The 21,351-nt window shown below is 39.5% G+C and overlaps 1 protein-coding gene across 1 annotated transcript; it reads left to right on the forward strand.

Moving 5' to 3' along the window:
- Window positions 1–2,731: 2,731 nt before the first annotated feature.
- CUNH5orf15 (chromosome unknown C5orf15 homolog) lies at window positions 2,732–14,065 on the forward strand. The gene is made up of 3 exons (XM_070933913.1): window positions 2,732–2,876; window positions 8,178–8,752; window positions 11,370–14,065. Exons 1-3 carry the CDS (start codon window positions 2,738–2,740, stop codon window positions 11,499–11,501), a joined length of 846 nt encoding a protein of 281 aa, XP_070790014.1. The 5' UTR covers window positions 2,732–2,737; the 3' UTR covers window positions 11,502–14,065.
- Window positions 14,066–21,351: the final 7,286 nt, after the last annotated feature.

The following is a 21,351-nucleotide window of genomic DNA, read 5'->3' on the forward strand; positions in this document are numbered from 1 at the left end:
TTATTAAATAGTTTTAACATTCCTATCTGGGAGTTTATGAAACACTCTAGCTTTTCCGTTGATAACTAGTGAAACAGCTAGCATTATGACTTCTGTGAATCAGTTCTGCTCATTATGATAGAACAAACAGTTCTGCTTATTTTGATAGAATATCTTTTCAAAAACCATTGCCCTCCCATGTGGTGCATTTCAACATCCTTAATTGGCAATGAAATTGTACAAAAAAGCACTATGTAAGGATTTTTATCTTCTCATAGATATAGTTGTGCATGCTCACTTCTGTTTCTGGAATTAAAGCAAGTTTGGTTATAGTATGAAGTGCAAACTGAGTTTTTGGGTGATTTCGGTCAGATCACTGCACGAATCCACAATAATTGTCTCAGGTGAACATGAAGTAATTTAATATTCTTGATCTTGCCTTGATCTCTAAATTAATGTATTCTAGAGATTTTTTTACACCAATTTAGACTTCTATAAATCTTTCTAATCCTTCCTTCCAAATGGTGAGCCCCTAATTCTAATATGTGAGGTATGGTACTACCAGTAGGTATTTTTCTCAAGAAAGAAAAACAGAAGTGTTGAGCAAAATGGGCTTACTTGGCCCTTTGTAAGATTCCATGAATAATGCAAGGTGATATAAACACCATGGCAGGAAATAATTTCAGTCTAAACCAGTGGAAAAATATTAGAGAATAATTGAGTAAATATTGATTTGAATGTTGGTGTTTTAAAAATTTAGCATAATAAAAGTGAGAGGCCAGTTAAAACAGTAATTGTCAAGTCAAAGATATGATCCTTTGGGTTTGTCAATATGGTAAATAAATATGCTTATAGAGACAATTACTTCAATTATTCTGAACATAGGATAACATCCATGAATCAAAGGCTAAGTGATAGCTATACCTTTGGATATTTCCTGCAAAAATATAACTGTTGTGCATATATATAAAAGGAAAAGATGTAGGTGTCATATCAGTGCATATTAAGAATACTATCCACCTTGCTACCGTAGTAGAAAATGGCATTTCTTTTGAGTACCGTAGATATGAATTTCATTATGCTACAGAATAAATACAGAAAAGGGATGTGGTGGCTCAGAGGCTAAGATGCTGAGCTTGTCGATCAGAAGGTTGGCAGCGGTTTGAATCCCTAGTGCCGCATAATGGCAGGAGCTCCCGTTATTTGTCACGGCTTCTGCCAACCTAGCAGTTTGAAAGCATGTAAAAAATGCAAGTAGAAAAATAGGGACCACCTTTGGTGGGAAGGTAACAGCGCTATGTGTGCCTTCGGCGTTTAGTCATGCCGGCCACATGACCACGGAGACATCTTCGGACAGCACTGGCTCTTCGGCTTTGAAACGGAGATGAGCACTGCCCCCTAGAATCAGGAATGACTAGCATGCACGTGCGAGGGGAACCTTTACTTTTACCTTACAGAATAAATGTGAATTCTAGTCCTGCCTTAGGCATGAAAGCTGGTTGGGTGGCTTTGGATTGGTTACTCTCAGTCCAAACCCACCTCACAGGCTGGCTGTTGTGGGGAAAACATGACATAGGATTACAGGTAATCCCAGAGGTGAAATGTTCCCGGTTTGGACCGGATCGCAGGATCTGGTAGCGATGGCGGTGGGTGGTTCAGAGAACCGGTAGCAAAAATCCCTGCGGGCCCCCCCCATGCCCAGCTGAGCCCCACGATCATCAGAGGCTTTTTTTTTTTTACTTTTAAAAGCATTTTTTCTACCACCTCTTGCGAGGAAAAAATGCTTTTAAAAGTAAAAAAAAAAAAGCCTCTGATGATCGGGTGGCTCAGCTGGGATCATCAGAGGCTTTTCAAAGCATTTTTTTCTGTAACCTCTTGGCCGAAGAGGTGATAAAAAAAGTCTCTGCCGATCCCAGCTGAGTTGCCTGATTGGCAGAGAGGCATTTTTTAAAGAGCCTCTGACAATCCCAGCTGAGTTGCCTGATGGCAGAGGCTTTTCAAAGTATTAGGAAAAATGCTTTGAAAAGTTAAAAAAAAATGGCCACGCCCACCCAGTCACATTAACCCCCACTAAGCCACGCCCACAGAACCGGTAATAACAAATTTTACATTTCACCCCTAGTTAATCCTCACTTAACAACGATTATGGCAGATTTCAAGAAAACTAGTTAAGCCACAGTAAACAACCCAAACAAACAACAAAAAACACAAGTAGAGGCAGTTGTAGGGTCTCCTGCTTGGGCAGGGGGTTGGACTCGATGACCTGCAAGGTCCTTTCCAACTCTGTTAATCTGTTAAGGGAAGCCACTTGAATATAAAACTGAGCAAACCCCATTCCCTACGTGCACTGATGATGTTACACATTTTATTTTCCAATGCAAATTATGTAAGAGTTCGTACAGTATTGTACCATCAAACCCGAAAAAAAAAATGCCTGGCCCATTAGGGGATTTCGGATTTTTATTAGAATCCGTGAGAGATGGAAACGTGAAGAGTGACATACACCGACTTTCCTTTTCCAACAGATTTTTTTTTTTTTGCAAAGGAAACCCGGAAGTGTCGTATTCAGACGAGGCGCCGCTCTACAAACGACACCGCACAGATACCTTCGTAAGGAAATTACGGGTGGGGGAGGAGCCTGAGCAGCTCAGGGGAGGCGGGGCTCGTTTCGTCAGAGGCTTCCCCTTCCTTGCCGAACGCAGTTGCCTAGCAGCGCGGGTGGGCGGGCCTGGACGAAGCCACCTCCCCCGGCGACGGTATGGCGGCAGCCATAGCGGTCAGCGAGCAGAGAGCAGAGCGTATCGCGATGGGAGAAGGGCCGTCGCTGTCGTCCTTGGCGCGAACGTCGCTCTTTCTTTTGGTCCTGGCCTTTCCGCTTCGGGGCCAGCTTTCAGACGGTGAGGCGGGAAAGGCGGTTAAACGGCGTGCGCCAAGTAGCGGCGGAGAAAGCGGCGAGTCCGGGGTCGGCTGGGAAGATTGGCTGGAGGAAAGTCACGCTGTCCCATCGGCTCCCCCAACCCCTTTCTATAAGCCTTGGGCCACCTGCTTCTCTCTGCCCCGTAGACGGCTTGGACCACGCACCTATTGTCCACAGCCCGGCGGAGTGGCCGTTCTGGTTGGGGACGATGGGGCTTGTGCCTCTACATCCGGAAGGCTTCCGCCTCTTTTGTTCCGCCTCGCCCGGTGAATCTTGGCGCTGTCGAGAACGGGAGCCTCTCCGGCATAGGAGGAGGTTTCTGGGGAGGAAAGTGGCGCTTTCTTGCTTTTTGTTGGTTCGGACGGGTCTGTCTGGGTTGCCCCTAAACCTGGCTCCCGCCTAATTAACAAGTTCTGTATAAATATTATAAAGGGATAATAATAATAATACTACAGAACTGCGCACAACGGCTCTGAAAAAGGCAGAAATGTTTTTAAACATTTCTGCCTTTCTCAAACACACTACGTAGCTACACACATTGTGAATGTACGTATGTAGAGAATGAGACAAATTCTGCTGCTTCCTCTTTTGGTTCAACTGCTGTTATGTCCCTATTTGTGTAATGGACGGAATTGCATGATTTTGCAGGGATTCTAACCGTCCTTTTGAGTAATGTGTGTGTGTTTATACATACGTGCACCTAAGTTGTAATGCTGTTTAGTTTTGAGGCAAGTTAAATGGCTGGGTATCTGGAAAGGAAAAGACAAGAAGGCAGCTTCCCTGTATTCTTAATTCTTGCTACTTAAGCATGGAGTAAAGGTTAGTTCATAGAATAATTACACAATTTATTTATTTATTATTAAGGGGATTATAACTGCTTCTCTGAGTGAGGGTGCCTTTCCCGCCGCCTTGAAAGAGGTGGTGGTGAGGCCCCTCCTCAAGAAGCCTTCCCTGGACCCGGCTGAATTAGCTAACTACCGTCCGGTCTCCAACCTTCGTTTTGTGGCGAAGGTTGTTGAGAGTGTGGTGGCACGACAACTGCCCGGGCACCTGGATGAAGCTATCTATCTAGACCCGTGCCAGTCGGGCTTCAGGCGGGGGCACAGCACAGAAACGGCATTGGTCGCGTTGGTGGATGATCTCTGGAGGGCTCGGGACAGGGGTTGCTCCTCTGTCCTAGTCCTATTAGATCTCTCAGCGGCTTTTGATACCATCGACCATGGTATCATGCTGCGGCGGTTAAGAGGGTTAGGAATAGGGGGCACCGTTCTGCGGTGGTTCTCCTCCTTCCTCTTTGACCGCTCGCAGTTCGTGTTGGCAGGGGGGCAGAGGTCGACCTCGAGGCATCTCGCATGGGGAGTGCCACAAGGGTCGGTCCTCTCGCCCCTTCTGTTCAACATTTATGTGAAGCCACTGGGTGAGATCATCCGTGGTTTTGGGGTGAAGTGTCATCTGTACGCTGATGATACTCAGCTGTACATTTCCACCCCAGACCACCCCAACGATGCCCTTGCTGTGATGTCTCGCTGCCTGGAGGCCGTGCGGGTCTGGATGGGGAGGAACAGGCTCAGACTCAACCCGTCCAAGACCGAGTGGCTGTGGCTGCTGGCGTCCCGATATAGTCAGCAGGTGCCATCGCTGACTATTGGGGGTGAATCTTTGCCCCCCACAGAGAGGGCTCGCAATCTGGGTGTCCTCCTGGATGCACGGCTGTCTTTAGAAGAGCATATGACGGCCGTGGCCAGGGGGGCCTTTTATCAGGTTCGCCTGATCCGCCAGTTGCAGCCCTTTCTGGACCGGGACGCCTTGCGCACAGTCACTCATGCCCTTGTCACCTCCCGGCTGGACTATTGTAATGCTCTCTACATGGGGCTCCCCTTGAAGAGCACTCGGAGGCTCCAACTGGTCCAGAATGCGGCCGCGCGGGTGGTTATGGGCGCAACCCGTTGTGCCCGTGTGACACCCCTCCTGCGCGAGCTGCACTGGCTCCCAGTGGTCTTCCGGGTGCGATTCAAGGTGTTGGTTACCACCTTTAAAGCGCTCCATGGCATAGGACCCGGGTACCTTCGAGACCGTCTTCTGCCACCAATAGCCTCCCACCGACCAGTCCGCTCCCACAGAGAGGGTCTCCTCAGGGTGCCATCAGCCAAGTTATGTCGGCTGGCGACACCAAGGGGGAGGGCCTTCTCTGTGGGAGCCCCAGCCCTGTGGAATGAACTGCCCCCGGAAATACGCAAGATCTCCGACCTCCGGGTGTTTCGTTGCGCATTGAAGACCCTGTTGTTCCGCCAGGCCGGGCTATCGACTTAATAATTTTAAATTGGGGTATTTTAAATTTTTGGGGTTTTAAATCGGCCAAATTTATTTAATTATTTTAATTTTTAATTATTGTTGTGTCTTGTGTTTTTAAATTGGCTGTACACCGCCCTGAGTCCTTCGGGAGAAGGGCGGTATAGAAATAAAATTATTATTATTATTATTATTATTATTATTATTATTATTTATTAGTTCGATTTATATGCCGCCCTTCTCCGGAGACTCAAGGCGGCTTACAATGCATTAAGCAATAGCCTTCATACTTTTGTATATACCTGCTTAGTAGGGCTTTCGGGGCCCCCTAAGCGGTGTTTTATTTTATACAAAGTCAGCTTATTGCCCCCACAATCCTCATTTTACCTACCTCGGAAGGATGGAAGGCTGAGTCAACCTTGAGCCTGGTGAGAATTGAACTCGCAGTAATTGCAGGCAGCTGGCAACTAAGTGCTACTTTAACAGCAGCAGTTTAGTCTGCTGCGCCACCAGGCTCCTATGAATAGTTCTTGGGTTGATATTATGCACATTTGGGCATTGGGAGCTTGGTTAGTGAACCCATTTCAAGAAGAAAGGGTAGCTTGGCAATCCTGTTCGATAACTTCATTCATTTCCTAGCTACCTTTATAGGGTAAGATGATACAGAAACATAATATTATTAAATATAATTGTAGATAAGAACAGATTCCAGTACAATTTAAGTACCCGTTAAGAAAAAATCTTTTAAACTGCAAATCGGAAAATAGAATAGCTAATTTCTAAAAGCAGCCATAATGTTATCAGTTGTGTATCTTTCAGGAGGCAATTTAGTAGAGTGATGTCATCACTAGGAAAACTCTTATTTCTAATGCCATTTGTACGGATATTAGTGGTAGACTCATTAGCAGCCTATTCATAATTGATGTTAAACACAGTCTCATATGAATGTAAGCAATTTTCCAAATAGCTTTTATAGATTATTTTTAATCCTACCTTTATTATTCTTATAAATAGCTCAAGGCAGTGAGTGTACCTAATACTGTACTTCCTCCTCCTCCTATTTTCCCCAAAACATCAACTCTGATGTGAGTTGGTCTGAGAGTGAATGACTGGCTCAAAATCATGTGGCCGGTTTTCATGCCTGAGGCAGGACTAGAACTCACAGTCTTCTAGCCTGATGCTTTAACACTAAACAAGTGATGACAAACCTTTTGGGCATATCAAAATATTATTAAGTTAAGTTCCAGTTTGCATTCTATCATTGATGTAAAAACCATATTCAAGCAACTATTCAAGACACTCAGTCTCTCTGATGTTAGTAGATTAAAAATATTTGTATATATCGTATCTGAGATGCTACATACTTGAATTCTAGTAGACATGGAGCATGGAACAGAATGAAACTTTGTGCTACCTTACAGAACAAAGATCACAAAAATAAGAATCTTTCAGCTCTATATAAAATTGGATGGATAATATAATCCTGTCCATAAAACCAACTCAGTCTAATGGATGCAGCAACCCAGCACCTGATATTAACAGTCAGTAGACATCCTGGAGAATTAACAGAGTTTTTATTTTTCCTTTTCATTTCACAATTTGTGTCATTAAGTAATACAGTGATTAAGGCAACCAAACTTATCCCTATTGAGGAAATTCCCATTTAAAATGATAGACACTGAATTGCTAGGGAGGGTCCGCCTTTGTCCTTTTCCTGAATACCAAGGACTCCAAGCTTAGCAGTCTCTTTGCTCTCTGGGAAAAAAATGGTTTAGTTATTAAGACAAGTTTATTATGGTAAGTGAATGAATTTGCTGACAAAATTACTGCATTTAATTGTGTAATTAACACTTTAGTGTTACTTATAATACTAAAATACACAAGGCAGATCAGACGTGTTCATTTATCCTCTTGTAGTGTACACTTGTAGTGTATTTTAACAAAATTTACCAAAAATATCCCCCTGAAATTGATTAATTTATATTGATGTAGCCCAACATACTGTATTATGCATGTTTTTAGGTTAATAATCTGTAGGAACAGTTTTCCTATAGTCTCCTTCATATGTGCCATTTAAATGCCTTCTTTTCTGATACATTATTCTAATACTTATCTCAGTTCTTAACTAGAGTCTTCTAAGGTGTAGTTAAATAAAATGCTAGGGGTTCACCAAGAGTCACAACCTGAACATTTCATGGTAAATGGGAAGCAAGTTCATTGGCTTTGGAGCTTATTTCTTAATTTCTTTTTCACAAAGCTTTTCTTCTTAGTTGACCATGTCAAAACAAAGAAAAGACGGTCTTTTGCTTCCCATTTACCATGAAATGTATGCAAATAAATGTGTTCATTTTAATTAAATATGAATCAAGTAGCTTCTCTTTGAACTGAAGAAAAATCATGAGGCCAGAAACTGATCTTATTGATTTCTGTAGTTCTATTTTAAATACAGCCCTGGATCTAATTCATTATCTGACTGACACATAAATCATAATAGGTGGGGTCATATACCAAGCTAAGCAAAAAACAAACCAATGAATTATTTGTGGATCAGGATTTAATCAATTTAAGTAGAAGCAATGTTAATAGTAATATAGATACAACCTATGTCATATAAGTCATGAGATAGTGTTGATATGGAAAAATGCCTTGTGCAGCTGTATCTTGTTTTCACAAATTTCTGTGTTGCTTGTTATATATACACACACACGTATATTTCTGCTTAAAACAGGCACAACTCTGTTTTCCTAAAGGATTCAATACTTAAAATAGTAACTATTTTAAGCAAATTTCTATTGTAGTCTATCAATTTTTTGTTTTTGATATGCTAAATGCTAGTTTTTAGTCTTCCGTGTTTTATTTGCTATAAATTTTGAATGCATGTTTGTCAGCTGAGATATGATTAATCCTCAAACCATAACAGTTTGTGTATCCTTGTACACTGTAAAATTATTTGTTAAAGATTTCAAATTATTCTTATCTTTCCCTCTTCAAGATGCTACACCTAATGCAGAAATACCTCAGAACTTTAAGTCAATTCATAAGGATGAAAAAGAGAATTTATCCTCAATTATGTCTGCAACCGGTGAGAACAGCATGAGGAATAAAACGATTGAAGATACGATCCCAACTTCTTTGAAAGTCAATGTTTCTGCTGTACATGCATCCACTCTAGCAGAAGATAAAGTAGTCCAACCTCCTGTGTCACCTTCAGAAACTGTTAGTATTAATCAACAAAATATCGATGTTTCAGAAGATGCAGATAGTAAAGAATATGACATGACAGACAGAAATATATTTACTAGTTCCCTACCAACAGCAAAAGAACCTAAAGATTATGTCATCTATGATCTAGCTTCTAACTCTCAAAATAATCAAGATGACCAAGATGTATCAGAATTTGCAGAAGATTCAAGTATGACGAACTTCGAGAATAAGAAGTCATTTGCTCATAACATGAAGGATGCTACAGTCTCAGGATTGGAAGATGACAGTCATTTCTTTTTTCATCTTGTTATTTTTGCCTTTTTGGTTGCTGTAGTTTATATCACATATCACAATAAAAGAAAGGTAGGATGGGCTTTTTAACAGTTTTCAGTTTAATATTAATATTAGAATATTGTTATTTTGAAATAAATTTAGAGGCAGTTAATTAGCTTATTGGTAAATTTTATACACTGAAAATCTAATACCCTGTTTCCCCCAAAATAAGACATCCCCTGATAATAAGCCCAATCGGGCTTTTGAGCGCATGGCAATAAGGCCAAGCACTTATTTCAGGGTTCAAAAAAATATAAGACAGGGTCTTATTTTTAGGGAAACACGGTACTCAGATATCAAATCTTTTTTTATTTTCTTGATTATTCTGGAAAATAAGGGCTAAGCAAAGTTGAATACTATAAATTATAAAATGCAAAGTTGAAACTTCAGAAAATTTCAGATTAAATAGGTTTCTAAGGCAGAATAGTGAATTTACAAGTAGTTGTTAACCGGTTTGAAATTAATCTTTTTACACAGCATTTCTAATAATTTTGCAAAAATACAAATCTAAGCAAGTCAGGAAAAATAAATTTTAGGCAGAAAGCTCCACGTAAATGTTCCAGCATGTTATGAATTAATGTGCAAATTAACAGATTACATAAATTGTGAAATATCATAAATTTTAAATTTGTTTTTCTGAGACATGTAAATTCGTTTAAGTATCATTGGTATTCATGGCTTCCTTTTATTTATTGTGGATTTTTAATCTGACATGATGAATTGATGACAAAATTACTTATTCAAGGTGGCAGAGTGGTCTTTGTCCATAAACCTATTTTTATTATTATTATTATTATTTATTAAATTTATATACCGCCCTACTCCCGAAGGACTCAGGGCGGTGAACAGCCATAAAAATAAAACATGGAAATACAAAATTTAAAATAGAGATAAAACAAATTAAATAAATTTGGCTGAACCATATTTAAAACCCCAATAATTTAAAACCAAATTTAAAATTCCCATTTAAAAGCGGAGAAGTTTAGGTCAGGCCGGCTTGCTGGAATAGGAACGTCTTAAGCGTGCGACGGAAGGTACGCAGATCCGGAATCCTCCGTATCTCGGGGGGGAGCTCGTTCCAGATAGTAGGTGCCCCCACAGAGAAGGCTCTCCCCCTGGGGGCCGCCAGTCGACATTGTTTGGCCGACGGCACCCGGAGGAGCCCCTCTCTATGGGAGCGTACTGGTCGGTGGGAGGCTATTGGTGGTAGCAGGCGGTCCCGTAGATAACCAGGTCCTAAGCCATGGAGCGCTCTAAAGGTGATAACCAAAACCTTGAAGCGCACTCGGAAGACCACCGGGAGCCAGTGCAGCTCGCGCAGGAGGGGCGCTACATGGGAGCGCCACGTCGCTCCCATCACCACCCGCGCAGCTGCACTCTGCGCCAGTTGGAGCCTCCGAGTGCTCCTCAAGGGGAGCCCCATGTAGAGAGCGTTACAGTAGTCCAGACGGGAGGTGACGAGGGCATGAGTGACCGTGCGTAACGAGTCCCGATCCAGAAAGGGACGCAACTGGCGGATCAGGCGAACCTGATGAAAAATCCTCCCGGTCACGGCCGTCAAATGCTCTTCTAAAGACAGCCGTGAATCCAGGAGGACACCCAAGTTGCGAGCCCTCTCCGTGGGGGCCAATGCTTCGCCCCCAATAGTCAGCGATGGCACCAGCTGACTATATCGGGACGTCGGAAACCACAGCCACTCGGTCTTGGATGGGTTGAGTCTGAGCCTGTTTCTCCCCATCCAGATCCGTACGGCCTCCAGGCACCGGGACATTACTTCAAGGGCATCGTTGGGGTGGTCTGGGGTGGAGATGTACAGCTGGGTGTCGTCAGCGTACTGATGGTACTCCACCCCGAAACCACGGATGATCTCGCCCAGCGGCTTCACATAAATGTTGAACAAAAGGGGCGAGAAATCTATTTAAATCTGAGATTTGTCTTCCTCTATCAGTAGTTATATTTTCTACTATATCTGCACTGATATAGAAAGCTTCTTTGTTACAATCTTTTAAAGACAGCCAATTTTTCTGTTGAAGATTTTTTTAAAATTTTAATCAGAAACATGGAATTTTATATCTTAAGGACCTGCTATTGGTAATGTATTTTAACTATTTTAGATTCACAAATCAACCTAGACTAGGGCAAATTAAAAAATACAACATGGAAGTAAAAATCCTTTCTCCCAAATCGTCACTCAGTTTCACTAATAGAATATTGGGTTTCTATTGCAGTTTATCTATTGTTATAGTCTCAGTATAATTGGGGTCTTGTTGAATGGCATAAGGATATATATCAGGGCTTATCATTCATTTCAGCTTTTTTTTAACTGCAGCAGGTCAGGTTTGTCCTAGTGTAAAGCTGGCATCGATTTATAAGAAATGTTTGATAGTAAATCATTTTTGGCTCAAGTTATAAATAGACAAAATCAACCAAAATATATTTTATGTAATTAACGCTATGAAACTTACCAGTCAAGGATAAGGTAGGCAGTTTGCTTAATAACACAAATAACCTTGTTATTACAGACCTAAAAGATTTGACGTGAATATGAAGTTTTCATGAAAAGTATATAAAATTTGCAAAGAATAATCTGAAAATATTGTTATAAATCTTTTTAAATATTTAATTTAATATGATCTTTTCTTTTCAGATAATTTTGTTGGTTCAGAATAGAAGATGGCGAGATGGCTTGTGTTCCAGAACAGTTGGATATCAACGTTTAGATCAAAATGTGAATGAGGCTATGCCTTCATTAAAAATTACTAATGAATATATTTTTTAAAAGCAGCATGACCCAAATGTGCAGAATTAGGAATTTTCATTGCCTCTCAAAATATAATATGAATGATTGCCATAAGCAGTGATGTGTGTGCTCTATTTTTACTTTGAAGGTTTTAGCCTTATATGAGGATATGCAAAGTAAATGTTTATTTTGGTGAAAGTTGGACTTCATTATTTTTGTACATACAGCTTATTGTTCAGTTGATTTATTTTTCATCCATTTTCTGCCTGGAGCAGTTAATAGTCCTAGCTGCAACTTTTCCAATTGATCAATATACAGCATATTAAAGAATGTACTAGATTCCCTATTTGGATAATTGACCTTGTTTCTCTCTTAATTCAAACTGCTTAATACTACATAGAGTGTATTAATATAATTCTAGCCAAATGATTTCTTAAAAGATTATGCTAATATTCCTTCTCTAGAACATTTGCATAGAGACATGTTTTAAAAGAATATGATTTCTTTTTCACAAATTGCCTATTTATTGATCTTACACAGTTTAGAAATAGGATGTCTGGTGATTCTGATCTTAGTTTTTCTTAGCAAGAATAATTCTGTGTAACACAAGAAGGCACCGTTCAGAATGAAGACAAAATTTTTCTGGCTAGAAAGTGCCAAAAACTGTTTACTCATTTGTTTTTTCCATATGAAATAAGGTTTGTGAAGGCATATCTTTGTAGTAGGTAAAACTGAATGTTGAAGGGAGGTAAATCTGAAAAACAAAGGTTGCATCCAATTGTGTCATTCTGCCAACAAGTGCAAGATGAACATAGATGGCAGAACTGATTCCTTTTTCCTCTTTATTCCCACTCTATGCCTCCTCAAAGTTCTGGAGAAAATTTAACATAGTGCAAAGTATGGATATAAAAAAAATGGAAAATTCCACTGTATTAGTTGACTATTATGGATGTTGATTTGAACAATTTAAATTGCTTAGGTATAAATACAGCATAGTAATTAGTTGCATGTAGTAAAAAAAAAAAAAGAAACCCAGGATTTGAAGCCGGGATTTGATGCCCATCTTTAGAGAATACTGCACCATTTTCTTTAACTTTGAAAATTTCTTCTACTTGAAATGAGTGGCAAATTACTGGTATGATTGCATTTTTTTTTGAATGCATATTTTGCTATTTATAATGATTGACATAAATTTTAAATATTTGTTAGCAGTTTTACTTACTGTAAAAATACTGTTTGTGAACTGTAACTACCATAGGGCTGAAAAACATGTAAATACTAATGACCTTATTTTCAAGTGATGCAATGTTATGAAAACTTTTGAACTCTGGACTGAGAAAATTTGCAGTGAGCATGGTATTAGTAAATTAAGCAACAGAGCTTTTTAATTTAGTATTCTTAAATGTGAATAAGTGAAATACAGAAATACATGTAAGACTGTTTTCTTTCAGAATTCTTATGAACTTGACTCATTTTTAATAGAATCTTTCAAATAAACCCTATAATGTTGTAACTAGCTTGATTTGTATACCCTTGCAAAAATAATTTGGTGATATGCATAGAACATTTAACAGTACAATTTCAATCAGGTGAAGGCCAGCTGTTTATGTCACATTCTTATTTTTGAAATATGAAGGTTATTTTGTCCCAGAGTTCACTGGAAATTAAAAAATCATTCCTTCTTTTTTTGATAGAACCTGGAAAAAATTTCGAGCATAGTACAATTTCTGGAGGATAAAACTGGCAAATTACAGAATAACATCTGGAAGACTTTTATGTGAAAGCCACTTCAATTTGAAGAAATACTTAAAAAGATTTGATAATTTTTAGGATAAATAAGTTTGTGTGTATACATGTTAGTATAAATAAATAGCAGCTCCCATGTAGAGACATGGGTCAATTTCAAGCTGATACAAAGTTATCATTGTTTTTTTGACTAGTGAGGAAACCATAGCTCTGTGTAAATAACATGGACTAATGTATTTGCCATTAATTATTCCTTAGATATGGATCTGATAGTTCATTCCATAGTAAGAAAATCCTTGCTTATATTTTTAGATAAGTCTTATCTTGTCCCTAGTTTATATATACCAATAGTGATCTTCACTTGGGTTGTTGTATAGATACTGTTTTTAAAAACATTACAGCCATCAGAGATTTCTCTCCTACAAGAAATGGGGAGTACCTTATGAGTAGTTTGTCGTTTTGCCATTTTCTGTCAGTTTTCTACATCTGCTTTAGAATACAGATCAAGATCTATAAACTTTCATATAATTACTCCAAGATTTGCATATTCTCTAATTAAAGTTGCCTGTCTTTGTATATCACCAGAATCACCACTGATTGGCAGATATCAACTAATAATGAATGGATATACATCTCCTTTCTATCTCGTGGCTCACTAAAGTTCTTGTCTGAGCAAACAGTGTACAAGACCCATGTTTTGATAATTAACGGAATAATTAAAACTAGGCTTCTAGACTGAGATGCTCTTAGGGATGCTCAAAAGTTGTGACATGCCTTGGGGATTGTAAAGATATTTTGGTTACTTTAATATAATTTATATATGCTTGGTAAGTAACTACATAAATATAACTTTTTAACATTTTGTTGGTTTCATTTCACAGGTTCAGCTGTCTTTCTCTTTTTTTAAATGTTTTGTCTTGAGTTAATACTTCTGGTTTTGTTTCCTGTGAATGTGATAACTGATCTGTAATGGCTTCTAAAAAAGGAACAAGACTGGGAACATTCACTCATATGATCAACCTAATTGGGACTGGCAGAGACTTGTTGTCTGAACTCCCAACACTACGAGACCTTGTCAGATATGGCCTACTGTTAAGAGAACAAAGTAGTGATGATGCTAAAAACTACCCAGCAGCCAGTCTTGCAAGAGACAAATATCCAAAAGTGCTTGAAAAGTGGAAATGAGCAAACAGTTCTTTTGTGACCCCTGTTGTAAGTTAATGAGTGGCAATCTTGAACAAGTTCCAAGAGAGCTGGGATCAAGCCAGAAACCTATCTCTTGGTAGAGGCAAGCTAGATGTCACTGTGAAACTTGACAATCCACATCTGCAAGTGTCAAATTGTTCTGTATGCCGAATTTTGTTGCCCTGGTGGCTGCAAAAAAGAAGCTCACATTAACTGTACCTGCCCTAAGGAGACGAAGATACCATTGAAGGAATTTGCTTTTGTTAAAGGTCATGTTGTGGTCCACTGGCGGCCAGCGGAGCTGGCAACAGAGTCAAATGGTGAGGAATTGGGGAGGAACATGGGCCAGTCCTGGGGGCTGGAGAAAGCTCGGACGAGGGCTCTGCGTTGGAGGCAGAGAGAGAGCTAGATGGCAGTGAGGCAGAGGAATAGCTGGAGCTCTTTCCCAATGTGCGCATGCGCAGAGCTGCCAGAAGACAAGAACAACTCAGAAAGCAGGGTTGACTTGGGAGTAAATCCACACCTTGGAGATTATTGGCCCCTCCCATAGGAAACAAAAGAGCGAATGGGGAGGCGGCTTTTGTAGGAAACAATTCGGTTGTTTCAAGAATGGAAAGTTCTGTTCGTGACTCTTAAGAGACTCTGTGCCAAGTTTTGCCTTACACTGCGTCTGGAAACGTTATGTGGCAGCTTGCCAAGCGAGATAAGGTGTGTGATAAATATTCCTTTGAAAAACTGGACAAGCCTTGCTGACTGTGAATGAAAGTAATTCACAGTTGTGTAAATAAAAGGTTTGGCCGGGACCAAGATTCTGCTTCCTGCTTTTTAAGGGTGCCTAGGTCAGAAAAGTTCAGAGAGACAAGATTGGTTCTTTTGGATTGCCCCAAATTGATTTGCCAAATGTGCCCAAGCAGAAATGTGCCTTTGTCAAATGGCAAAAGCAGCAAGATGATGAACGACAAAGGCTTGCTAAATATAAACAGAAGTTTCCAGAGATTTTGATACTGACAAATGAAGTAATTATCTCTTATGTTGAAAATGAATAGATGACTGATGATGAAGATGTTATGGAACTTATCAAGAGCCCTTAGATCAAACACACATGCTCTCTTTTTCAAAGAAAAGACAGAATACTATAGATAAGAAATAACAAATGTCACTATGCAGAGCATAAGATGTGGTGTTGGTGCTGCCATTACCATGGCTGCCTTCATGGATGCTGCCTTGATCATCAAGAAGACGAGACTTGTAGTTGACCACAATAAAGTCAAGAGAGCCCAGGAATATGAATTCCCTAGATCCAAGAATTTGATGAGCTCTGTAAGAAGGGTAAAATAGAATAGACCGTCTTCTGTGACGGTCGTATAGATTCAACTAAAGTTAGGCTGAAAGCAAACAATTCAGACCAGCAATTCCCCAGTACCATCAAAGAAGAACTTTATTCTTTGTGCAGTGAGCTGGGTGGAAGGTATCTTACTCCAGATAAAGGTGAAAAACAGGAAGACCTGCTCAAATGATTGCAGATAATCTGGTGTATGTCATGATGAAGAACGGCATTGACAAAAGCTTGAAGGCCATTGGAGGAGATTCTACAAATGTTAATACTGGCTGTGAAAGTGGTGCTCTGCACTGGATAGAGGTCAAGCTTGACTGGAAGTCGAACTGATTGATGTGTGCACTCCACATGAATGAGTTATCCCTACAACACATAATCACAAAATTGGATGGGAAGATTTTGTCTAATAACAAATGGGCATGTAAAATTGGCAATGTGAGAAATAGCTGTTGTTGAGTGAAATAATTTTTTATGTTTTTAATGTAATAAAAGCTTAATAAAGTGTATTGGAAAAAAAATTGGCAACGTGCTAGACACTGCAACAGAACTTGACATTGATTCTTCATTCCCCAGAGTTTCAATTGATGAACCTCTCATTTCATTAAGCAACAGTATTGTAAAGGATCTCTACTGATCAAGCATATGGATAGAATCACACAGGCAATAAGGACAGGAGAACTTCCCACAGATCTGGCTCTTCTGGAAATTGGTCCTGTAAGCCATTCAAGCTGGTTGACAACTGCAAATAGGCTTTGTCAAATATGGGTTTCAAAACATGGCTCTAAAGGCAAAAGTCTCCAAAATTTAAGAATGATAGTGGAATACATTGTTGATGTGTATTAACCTTGCTGGTTCAACATCAAAGTAAAATTTCCTGAATTGAAGGCCCATATTGTGTTCCAGCTGCAGCAAATCAGACTGCAAAAGAAGGCTATAGTAGATGCTGTTTTGCCAACCATTCAGCATGGTATGCTTTCAGTGAAATGATAATCCAGACACTCTTGTGTTCAGATGGTATTCAAGAGAGGAGAGCTTGTATGCAAAAGATCATTGACTTGGGTGCAGATGATTAAGGGCTGGGAGATTTTTCTGTATGTGCAAGAAAAATGTCTTTAATCAACACCAGAGCATCCACTCTGCTGGAGCTGATTGACTGTCTGAAGGTATATATGAGCCACCTTTGATGTGCAAACTGACTATAGCGAAAATAAAGAAGTTCATTGATGAACCAATGCAAAGTACCACAGTGGCCCTGTCATGCCCAATCAATAGAGAGATGTATGAAACAGGTCACAGAAGCAGCAAGCAGAGTGTATACACATGAGAAATGTGAGGGTGATATCAGAGGCCAAGAAGCAAGTTGGCGGCTGATGTCAACGAATCAAAACAACTTGATGAAACTCAGATGCTTTTGTAACTCAGATAATTGCTTTCTGATGTTAGTTTATGATTACAGTGATTTTTTTTTGCTTATGTAGATAAGATTCATGTAGAACCCCCCCCCCCCCGAATTTTTGTAGCACAAGGTGTGATTTTGAGAAGATAAAGTTAACAGTATTTGGGTTACAAGAGATTTTTGTGGGTATATGATCAGATGTGGATTTACCATACCAAGCTAAATGTTGTGCAAATGCACAAACAACAGCGGATTTGAATTCTTGGTGTAATAACACATTTTTAGAATCCCTCACTGAAAAATATTGCAAAAAATAATTTTCAGCCCATTAATTGACACACCCAACATTATATGTGTGTGCGTGTGTGTAATTAGTTTATAATATAAAATACAAAAGCAAATAGGAAATTAGGGAAAGGAAAAAGAAAGAAAAGGCATTGACTTCCGACTCCCTTTGGTGCACTAGAATAAGTTAACATCAAACCTCAATTTTTTACTTTTAAATAACAATATAAACTAGCCATTTCTATAACAACAAATCTAATTGGTAAAGCCCAAAGTCAACATTTCATTTTTTTTCCACCTCAAACACAAAGTCCAGAAATTGTTTTGAAGTACCCTGTTTCCCCCAAAATAACACATCCCCTGATAATAAGCCCAATCGGGCTTTTGAACACGTGCTAAAATAAGCCCCCCTTGAAAATAAGCCTTCCCCAAAAATATTTAAATGCATGTACAGCCGGTCCCCGCCATTTCCTCTGGTTTTCGCCATGCGCCCCAAAATAAGACCTCCCGAAAAATAAGGCCAGGCACTTATTTTGGGGTTCAAAAAATAAGACAGTCTTATTTTCAGGGAAACACGATAGAACTAAATGAATTTTTAAAATGGCTCTTCTAAAATGTGAAGTTAATTGGTATTGTAAGAATTATGACTTAGTGATAATCAACAATATTTTAGTTCGTAAGTTTCTAAAGGAGAAATGGTGACTAGGAAAATCAGTTGATACCCATATCTTCACCTTCAAAAGCCAAATGTTAGCGCTTTGCCAAGTATTTGAGAGGGCGCTTTTCAAACGTATGGACATGCACATTGGATATGTTGCTTGAAGCATCAAGGGAGTTGCAGATCTGAAAGGCACAGTATAGCTATGCCAAGCTTTGAGAAGATGATATTGTAAATGTAAGCTGATTTACATTTACATAAATTTGAGGCAATTTGGGATGACAAATGAGCTCTCTACATGGGGCTCCCCTTGAGGAGTACCCGGAGGCTCCAACTAGTCCAGAATGCAGTCGCGCGGGTGGTTATGGGAGCGACGTGGCGCTCCCATGTGACTCCCCTCCTGCGCGAGCTGCACTGGCTCCCCGTGGTCTTCTGGGTGCGCTTCAAGGTTCTGGTTACCATCTTTAGGGTGCTCCATGGCTTAGGACCGGGATACCTACGAGACCGCCTTCTGCCACCAATAGCCTCTCACCGACCAGTACGCTCCCACAGAGAGGGTCTTCTCAGAGTGCCGTCAGTCAAACAATGTTGACTGGCAGCCTCCAGGCGGAGAGCCTTCTCTGTGGGGGCACCTACTACCTGGAACGAGCTACCCCTGGAGATACAGAGGATCCCAGATCTGCGCACTTTCCGCCGCGCCCTCAACATTCTTATTCCAGCAGGCTGGTCTGGCCTAACCTCCCTTTTTAACTGCTTTTAAATCGGTTTTATAATTGGGGTGTTTTAAATTTGGCCAAAGTATTTAATGTATTTTAAAATGGTTTTTAATGTTTGTATTATGTATATTTTACTTTTTTGGCTGTTCACCGCCCTGAGTCCTTCGGGAGTAGAGCAGTATATAAATTTAATTATAAATAAATAAATAAATGGTGCACCACACATTGGCAAAGCTTTGCTGTCCTGCTTTCTGAGAAGATGCCCTTTGATGGTAATTATTCATGGTATCTTAAGTATTCTCCCATGCCTACCTAAATGTATATTGTTTAGGGCTTTGCACTCTTGGCTGGGAGCCCTGTGATCAATGCAGTCTTCACACATTCAATGAAGGGACTTGTTGCAGATCTCCATTTGGTTTGATTTCTTATAAAAGTAATACAAATTTTCCACAATGGTTTGTAAACCAAGGTTTACGGTATAGCATGAAGTGTGATAAACCAGTTTAGTTAGCAAACCATGGCTGCACTAACAATGATATTCTGTTGTTGGGTAGAGATGTAAAGTTTCTGAAAATTTTGAAGCCATGAGAATTGTCTCTGTTTTTTCCTAGGAAAAATAGAAATTTTGGAAAAATTAAAAAAAAATTCAGTATGGAATAGTTTTACAAGTTGCGTGAAATGCAGTGTATATAAAAGTATTATGCTTGCAATAAAACGTAACCACCCTTCTTTCCCTCAAAAGCAATAAAGAAAACAAGAAACCAAAATCAGATTTGCCCCTTAGCACCAATAGCAAATAAAGTTAAGGTTCAGCTCAATATTTAAGCTCCATAGAAGGTTTAGCTTTTTAGTGGTGCTTTAAAAAAAAAAAAGAACGAAGGCATAACATATACAGTACATGCAGTTTGTTCTATCTCATTTTCTGAACTCCCATTTTTCGTTTCTTCCTCTTTGTCATTTTTTTCATGGACTTCTAAAAACTTTAGGGGTGTACGGATTGAAACAAGCTTTTCTACCATTTCACATGTATGTTTGTTTATTGATTTGGTATGAATATTATCAAACAGACCAGATTCTTCCACATGCAGAAGAAGATGCAGGAATCTGCAGTAACCGAGATGCAAGAGGTGTCAGAGGTTGTGTGGTGCAGAGACCTTGCCACCATGTTGCAGGAGGGATATGTTTTGCAGAATCCCAGAATACATTCCTGGCCCAAATCCCTGAAGATGTTCTATATTCTGCAACATTTGAAAGTACTTTTCCAACATCAAGTCCTAAGGGTGCAGCTTGTTTTGTAATCCAGTCAAATGCAGCTGCTGTATCCTCATCTTTCATAAAACTGCCTTTGAATCTTGGATCCAGTAGATTTGCAGCAGTATGTACGGGATTGCAACAAAATTCTTCCTGTTTCTTAATAAAATCTTTTCACTTTTTTCAGTACTTGTAAATGGAGATGCACTTAGGTTTTCAAAAACATGTTTTTACCATAGCCATGTGGTTAGTAATTTCTGACAAAAGTGCAGTGTCTGATTCAGATGCACAGATTGCTGAAAAAAAAAATCTGTTGACAGTCCTGCAGTTGAACTCAAAACCCGTCATCATCAAGGACATCCTTATAATTTGGGAATTTTAAGATCCTCAATTATTTTTGTTGCCTGAAGAGCTTTTGTTTTTTTAAATAAACTTTCAAAGGAAATCACCACTCTACCGCAACGTGTTTTACTACAAAGCTTCAGTATCACTATTTTATACTGTACATCTTTTTCTTGCTTCTTAAATGAGCAGCTTTTACATATTTGATAACTTCTTTAGCTCTACAAATCCTTTGAAGGGTATCCAGTTTCTTGAAGTCACTAAGAAATAAGTTTAATCCATGAGAAGCACATCCTATTGCAGTAATATGTGGATACTTGTCCATTGTGTTTTCCCATGCAGCTTTCATATTACTTGCATTGTCAGTCAGCAAAGCAAATACTTTACCACTCTCAATTTTCTCTAAAACTGCACATATTTCACTGCTGATATACTCAGCAGTATGTCTGTTGTCTCCAGTTTCGATGCTTCTATAAAAGACTGAGATGTTATCACAAAGTTGATTCCTTCTCCCCGAACATTTGTCTATCCATCTGTAAATATTGCAAGACATAATGCTTCACTGATTTTTCCTTGTACAGATTCCATCAAACGCTTATATTCTGACTCCAAAAGAGGCCTGCTGAAGGAATGTCTGCTTGGCAAATGGTATGATGGTCGTAATAATTTAAAAGCTTCCTGCCAATATGCATTTTCAGTTATTGACAATACTGATCCAGAAGCATATAATGCTCTTGCAAGAGTGTGATCAATTTTCTCCTGATTTTCAGGTGTCATTTAATCTATAAATGAAGGTATTGTGTATTTTTGTGAGGCAGTGGTTTGCAAAGCACAAAGAGTGTTTCTGGAATTAGAACTCTGGAAGGAAAAGCTACTTGCACTTTCATTCTGGTCCTCATCATTTAATTCCATAAAGTATTTTTTAATGCCTTTAGGTACCCCTGGCATGCAAGCATGCATTTTGTCATCCTTGT

Source organism: Pituophis catenifer, unplaced genomic scaffold (assembly GCF_029215685.1).
Source record: "Pituophis catenifer annectens isolate HBS135680 unplaced genomic scaffold, rPitCat1.0.hap2 SCAF_2, whole genome shotgun sequence".
Classification (NCBI taxonomy): Eukaryota; Metazoa; Chordata; class Lepidosauria; order Squamata; family Colubridae; genus Pituophis; species Pituophis catenifer.

Coding starts and splice junctions, on each gene's coding strand:
- CUNH5orf15 (XM_070933913.1), top strand. CDS start 2,738: ATGGCGGCAGCCATAGCGGTCAGCGAGCAGAGAGCAGAGCGTATCGCG. Junction 2,877..8,177: donor TCGGGGCCAGCTTTCAGACG/GTGAGGCGGGAA, acceptor TCCCTCTTCAAG/ATGCTACACCTAATGCAGAA. Junction 8,753..11,369: donor CATATCACAATAAAAGAAAG/GTAGGATGGGCT, acceptor TTTTCTTTTCAG/ATAATTTTGTTGGTTCAGAA.